We start from the raw sequence: 7,500 nt of genomic DNA, 5'->3' as shown, positions 1-7,500 counted from the left end.
CAGTAGGATGCGGAGTTTCATCTCCTCGTCCATGGATGGAAAGTCCGGGGTATGAGTGGTAAGTTTGGTAAGTTTCTGGAAGTGGGAGGCCCTCACTGCTGAGTATTTGCTACAGTGCAGCAGGAGTCTGTCTCTCTGTCTGTCTGTTTCTGTCTGTCTCTCTCTGTCTCCCTCTCTCTGTCTGTCCCTCTCTCTGACTGACTCTCTCTAATGTCATCAGCCATGTCCATATGTATGACTTTACAGGGAGATCTGTCAATCACCGATTAGGACCGCCCACTGGACTATGACGCTATGTTCAGGGTAAGTTTCCTTTTCAATTTTGACTGCTTGCAATCCCCACTGGGGGGAGCTCAGATATGTACTCCAAAACTAATATGCCATTGAGGTTAGTGTACAAACACTGAGCACTGCGCTCCCCCTAGTGGTGGCTGCAAGTAGACAGAAAAGAGAACTCATGTCTATGCAGGGGATTTGGAGCTCCGAATCAGGAAAAAAAGGTCCAAGTGATTAAAACTTAAGAATATTAAGCTGCAGAGAACAACTGAACTTGTTTAGAAAAAAAGGTGGATATTTACTGGTGTGACTGGTGTAGATTATACTGGTCTGGTATGACACTTGGGTTCTCTCTTAAATGGAGTTTTACCCATTTTGGACCGTTTGGTGCAATCTTCCATACACTTACTTTTTAAAAACGTCAATGGAACCAGAACGATAAATTAGTTGTAAGAATACTTAAAGGAGTTGTAAAGTGTTAGTTAAACATGGCTGCTCTCTTCTTTCTATCCATGGATTGGTTCTAGTATTGCAGCTCTGCTCAATAGAACCGGGCTGTAATACCAGACACAACCTCAAGTTGGGTGTGGCGCTGTTTTTGAAAGAAAGCGGCCATGTTTTTTAATCCTGGACAATACCTTTCAGTTCCATGAAATGGAACTTTATTATACTCTACTTGGAGAAACTCTTCTTAAATGTAATAGTGTCACATAGAAAATAAACACCTTGCACTCACCTCCTGATCTGGTGGCCATTTCAGCAATGTCTGCACTGGGTCTAACAGCAGTCGGGTGACGTTGTTATGTCAAGTGAGCGCTGCAGTGTCTCAGTAACCACTGATTGGCTGCAGCGCTCATACTTCCGTAAGACAAAACTCAGACGTCTATGTAAATGTGAGTGCTGGACAACTTTCACAAATGAGCAAATAGGTGACCATAAGGTCAATTTGGTTTCAACGTCCGACATTTATGGCCCGAGTATGAACCCTGATGTCCAGACCGACCGAGGGCCTAATAACCCAAACTGAACAGCCTCATAGATATATATGGGGCTCCTGAGTCCAGATCTGGAGATCCGCTGCCGGTCCGGACATCGCTGTCCATACTCAGACCATGAATGTCAGACATGTGAACCGGCCTACGAGTGTGGACATCATAGATGTGAGGCAGTAAACTGAGCACAACAGGTCCACGGGCCCTGGGTCATAGCGGATGGACCCCACTGATCATGATCACAGAAAAGTATATACTCTTTAATAAAAAAAATCATTAAGTGGCATAAAAAATGTATACAAAAAATGAGGTGTGAGATAAAATCTAGGGTAGATGTAATACTGAGCTTTATGGGCTTCCAGCCTGGCATTGAGAATCTATGGACACAAAGTCCAAGTATAGATGAGAAGATGATTGCCGGCTGGTTCCTATGAGGATCAGGGACTATTCTCCTGATGGGTATTAATAAATTAGTCCACAATTCCTTCTTATGACATACCGGTTTTCCTTCAGGCCCCGCTAGTCCTCTCTCTCCTGGGTCTCCCTATAAAAAAACATCACTTAGTACAGATATATCCTTAAGGTCCACTTTCATTGCAAAATATGTACCTAATGCATCTAAAATGTAAAACGAGACAACTTTACATTAGGTCTTGATTAAAACGTTTCTGTCATTTTCTGTATACAGCTCCCATGCACATTAATGCGTCTACATAATAACAGACACAAGTCCGATCATCCTTCCTCTATGATATCTGCTACTTTTTGCTACTTCGACTGAATGTTCTTTACTTAAAGGGAATCTGTCACCAGGTTTTTACCACTTAATCTGAGAGCAGCATAATGTAGGGGCAGAGATCCTGATTCCAGCGATGCATAACTTACTGGGCTGCTTAGTGCAGGTTTGATAAAATCACTGTTTAATCAGCAGAAGATTATCAGTACAGGACTACCAGGTTGTCCAGCATATTCATGAGCTCCGTATAACTGCTAGATCTGCAGCAGAGAAAACATTGATTTTATCAAAATGACGGCAAACAGCTCAGTAAGTGACATCATTGGAATCAGGGTCTCTGTCTCTATATTATGCTGGTCTCAGATGGGGGAGCAAAAACCTGGTGACAGAGTCCTTTTAAAGTAGGTGTCAGATGGATGGAAGGATCAATAATTGAGCAGACTACACAGGGTTTGTTTGTAGTCTGTTACCATAGAGATACATAGGTCTGCACAGAAGCTTAAGACATCAAATAAAAGATCTTAAAATCAAATGATTGTACAAAGTGGTTTTATTTTTCACGCTAGATGCTTTGGAACAAGGCTAACATTTTAAAAAACTCACTGGAGCGCCGTCTTTTCCTCTTTCTCCTTGGTCACCTCTATCTCCTTTAGGACCTTCTGTTCCCTGAAAAAAGAAACATTAAAAGTTATAAAGATTTTAATATAATATATACTTTTATTACAATCTGGAATGTTCATAATTCAATAATGGCCATACAGGGAGCTGCAATACTCCTGATCACCACTAGTAGGAGCTGATACGTTACTGTAGACTGCTCATACATTGACCTATATAATAACAGTGTATGCAATAAGCGCCCTCTAGTGGTGGCTCCAGATAACCACAATTTGGTCATTTATCTTCAGCTTTATGCAGGGGATTTTGAGCTTTGCATCAGAACAAAACAGTGCACTGACCACTAACTAATGATCAGCACAGAATTTTGGCTGTATAAACCCCCGAGGGGTAAAATGCAGACAGAGATGAACATGGCTCATAGCTTTTTAACTGTTGTCATTGCAACAAATATAACGGTGATGTCTGTGTGTAAATTAAATGAAAGAAATGATGAATTTAGTGTACGAAAGAAGGTAGAAGACCTCTCTATAGACTTACTACTACAACCAGACCTTATCTCCTTTGGGTCCTTTCTCGCCATCTTCTCCGGGGTCGCCCTGACGGGGAAGAATCACAGCAGATATTACAGATGACCCTGCGCTATCAAGATATTGAATGGAGGCAATTTAATTATAAGGGGTTAAGTAATGCAAAGGAGACTGACCATGACTCCTTTCAGTCCTGGTAGTCCTCGCTCTCCACGTGGCCCAGTGGCAATAAGTTCTACAGTTTCCCCCTATATAAAAGGTAATATTGGCTTAAAAGAATTGCAGGACAATACATAAAATAAAAGAATGTATAATAAGAGTTATATTTCATCCTATGTCAGTTTGTGATAAGGTACTTACCTTAGGTCCTTGGGGTCCAAGAGGGCCCCTTGGTCCATCTTTGCCCTGTAAGATATAAATATCAGCATGAAGTGACAACCAGTCTTCAGCCATATCCAGAAAGTTAATCTATTACTACCGTAGATATATAAAGTGGTCTTTTATTCCAAAAAAAGGATTTTTTTGGTGTTTGTGTTTATTTCTTTACACTTACACATTAGTAATGGGAGGGGGTGGTCTCATAGACGCCTGCCATTACTAATCTAGGGCTTAGTGGTAGCTGTAGGCTGCCATTAACCTCTTATTACCCCGATTGCCACCACACCAGGGCAATCGGGAAGAGTCTGATAAAGTTCCAGGATTGTCACATCTAATGGATGTGAAATTCCTGGGCGGCTGCAGGCTGCTATTTTTAGGCTGGGGGCTCCCAATAACCATGGATCTTCCCAGCTGTCGTGCTTTATCATGGCTGGGTATCAAAATTGAGGGAGACATCCCGCTGTTTTTTTAAATTATTTATTTACAATATTAAAATAAAAAACAAGCCGCATGCGGTTCCTTTTAGTTTGATACACAGTATAGATAAGCGCACGGCTGGGGGCTGCAGCCCGTTGCTGTAGGCTTTATCTGTTCTGGGTATCATAATATAGGTGGACCCTATGCCAATTTTTATATTCATTTATTTTTACTGTACGATATAGAACCGCAGACCGGGCCTGTGATTGGAAGCATCAGACAAGCTATCACACAGGCTGGGGGCGTGTCTGACTGCAACCAATCACAGATACCGATGGGTGGAGAAAGCAGTGCATATGCATGAAGGCTAATGCACGCGCTTGGAAGTGAATGAGAGGCAAAAGAAGCAGTTAAAGCCGCGCCAGAGACTCGGTAAGTATAGCGCGCTTGCTTTTTTATTTTTTTTCTTTATTTGTCCTTTATTTTTCTCTATTACCTGAGTGCCGAATCTGGATCATTAGCCGGAATTCCCTGAGAATTCCAGGCCCGGCACTCGGGTATGTTTGAAACCGTATGGATCCAGACTTTGACAATCTAGGTCTGCCCATCACTATTTATAAGCAAAAGTGATGGGCGTCCAAGAATCAGAATATTACAAGATTAAGAATATCCATCTTCACTGTTCCCATCGGTCGTATCATATATGCTTGTAATGAAAAATACCATATATTCAGATTTGCAAAAAACTTACACTTTCTCCTCGTTCTCCTTTATCTCCCCTGTCACCCTGCAAGATGAAGCGATATATCATCATAGAGTACGATAGATAGATAGATAGACAGATAGATAGACGGATAGATAGAGGGATAGATAGAGGGATAGATAGATAGATAGATAGATAGATAGATAGATAGATAGATAGATAGAGGAATAGATGGATAGATAGATAGATAGATAGATAGATAGATAGATAGATAGAGGGATAGATAGATAGATAGATAGATAGATAGAAAGATAGATAGATAGAGGGATAGAGGGATAGATAGATAGATGGATAGATAGATAGATAGATAGATAGATAGATAGATAGATAGAGGGATAGATAGATAGATAGATAGAGGGATAGATAGATAGAGGGATAGATAGATAGATAGATAGATAGATAGATAGATAGATAGATAGATAGATAGAGGGATAGATAGAGGGATAGATAGAGGGATAGATAGAGGGATAGATGGATAGATAGATAGATAGATAGATAGAGGGATAGATGGATAGATAGATAGATAGATGATAGATAGATAGATAGATAGATAGATAGATAGAGGGATAGATAGATAGAGAGATAGATAGATGATAGATAGATAGATGATAGATAGATAGAGGGATAGATAGATAGATAGAGGGATAGATAGATAGATAGATAGATAGATAGAGGGATAGATGGATAGATAGATAGATAGATTGAGTGATAGATAGATAGAGGGATAGATGGATAGATAGATAGATAGATAGATAGAGGGATAGATGGATAGATAGATAGATAGATAGATAGATAGAGTGATAGATAGATAGATAGAGGGATAGATGGATAGATAGATAGATATATAGATAGATAGATAGATAGATAGATAGAGGGATAGATGGATAGATAGAGGGATAGATGGATAGATAGATAGATAGATAGATAGATAGATAGATAGATAGATAGATAGATAGAGGGATAGATGGATAGATAGATAGATAGATAGATAGATAGATAGAGGGATAGATAGATAGAGGGATAGATAGATAGAGGGATAGATAGATAGAGGGATAGATAGATAGATAGATAGATAGATAGAGGGATAGATAGATAGATAGATAGATAGAGGGATAGATAGATAGAGGGATAGATAGATAGAGGGATAGATAGATAGATAGATAGATAGAGGCATATGTGTCAGCAGTAACTTAGGAAAACTGTTCAACAGCATCCTAAACAAAAGGATCATCAGTTTCCTTACCGAGCACAATGTCCTGAGCAAAAGCCAAGCAGGGTTCATGCCAAACCACCGCACCACGGACCACATCTACACCCTGCACAGTCTCATTCAGAGCCACGTCCACAATACAAAGCATGGGAAGATATACGCCTGCTTTGTAGACTTTAAAAAGGCCTTTGACTCAGTGTGGCACCCGGGCTTGTTCTTAAAAATGCTGGAAAGCGGAATAGGAGGAAAGACCTACGATGTCATCAAAAGCTCCTACACCGAGAACCTCTGCAGTGTGAGTGTGAACGGTAGAAGAACGGCTTATTTCCAGCAGAGCCGAGGAGTCAGACAGGGCTGCAGCCTAAGTCCAACGCTCTTCAATATTTACATCAATGAGCTGGCTGCTGCTCTGGAATCTTCACCTGCTCCAGGTCTCACACTCCATGACACCCAGGTGAAATTCTTGCTCTATGCAGATGACCTACTGCTGGTGTCACCAACCGAGAAAGGTCTCCAAGACAACCTACACATTTTGTAGAAATTCAGCTCCACATGGGCACTACCGATCAATCTAAAGAAAACCAACATCATGGTGTTCCAGAAGAGAAAAAGAAGATTTGACCAGCATCCTTCATTTGTCCTAAACGGCTGCACTCTAACAGGAACAGACAAATACACCTACTTGGGCCTGGAAATTCACCAGTCAGGGAGCTTCAAACAAGCCATAGAGACCCTGAAAAACAAGGCCTGCAAAACCTTTTATGCCATCCGAAGGAAATTGTATCATCTGAAGCCACCAGTGAGGGTCTGGCTAAAAATCTTCGATTCCATCATTGCCCCAATCCTCCTGTATGGCAGCGAAGTCTGGGGCCCTCACACTTACCCAGATTGGTCAAGGTGGGATTCCAGCCCAACAGAAATATTCCACCTGGAATTCTGTAAGCCCCTTCTCCAGGTCCATCGAAGCACCTCCAACAGCGCCTGTCGAGCTGAGCTGGGCAGATTCCCTCTACACCTAGCGGCTCTGAAGAGGTCACTATCATTTCAGGCTCACCTACAGAGGAGCAATCCAAGCTCCCATCACCACAAAGCTCTGATATATATACGTGGGCCAGATGAACCAGGACCCCTGGCACAGCTCTCCCAAACCCAACTGGACAAAATAACCAATCACAGCAGCCTGACAAGAACCAGAATCAGGAAGATGGTAGACGAGGGCCAGGAGAGGTATGTCAGTGACTGGAGGACCGACATCAACACCTCACAGAAACTGACCACGTACCAGAGACTACAGAGAGACTACAGACTGGCCCCATATCTGGAAAAACTCCCGGATCCCAGAGACCGCAGGACCCTGAGCCGATATAGACTCAGTGCCCACAGTCTAGCCATCGAATCCAGCCGACACAAGCAGAGCTACAAGCCCAGGGAGGACAGACTGTGCCAACACTGTGACCTGGAGGCCCTGGAGGATGAAACCCACCTCCTGCTACACTGCACCAAGTACTCAGCAGTGAGGGACACTCACTTCAGGAGACTCTCCCATCTCTTCCCGGATTTCAGCTCCATGAAGGAGGAAG

The 7,500-nt window shown here is 42.2% G+C and overlaps 1 protein-coding gene across 1 annotated transcript in view; it reads right to left on the bottom strand.

Moving 5' to 3' along the window:
• Nucleotides 1-7,500, bottom strand: part of COL7A1 (collagen type VII alpha 1 chain) — a 193,444-nt gene that overhangs the window by 38,638 nt on the left and 147,306 nt on the right. Inside the window, exons 66-71 of the mRNA XM_075322059.1 lie at nucleotides 4,699-4,734; nucleotides 3,513-3,557; nucleotides 3,329-3,400; nucleotides 3,177-3,221; nucleotides 2,608-2,670; nucleotides 1,768-1,812 (exon numbers count right to left, since the gene is read on the bottom strand). Coding sequence (XP_075178174.1) covers nucleotides 1,768-1,812; nucleotides 2,608-2,670; nucleotides 3,177-3,221; nucleotides 3,329-3,400; nucleotides 3,513-3,557; nucleotides 4,699-4,734 — 306 coding nt within the window. The remainder of the gene's footprint in view (nucleotides 1-1,767; nucleotides 1,813-2,607; nucleotides 2,671-3,176; nucleotides 3,222-3,328; nucleotides 3,401-3,512; nucleotides 3,558-4,698; nucleotides 4,735-7,500) is intronic.

This window comes from Anomaloglossus baeobatrachus, chromosome 8 (assembly GCF_048569485.1).
Source record: "Anomaloglossus baeobatrachus isolate aAnoBae1 chromosome 8, aAnoBae1.hap1, whole genome shotgun sequence".
Lineage (NCBI taxonomy): Eukaryota > Metazoa > Chordata > Amphibia > Anura > Aromobatidae > Anomaloglossus > Anomaloglossus baeobatrachus.
Note: the sequence above shows the minus strand (reverse complement) of the source record. Positions and strands in the feature narration are given on the sequence as shown.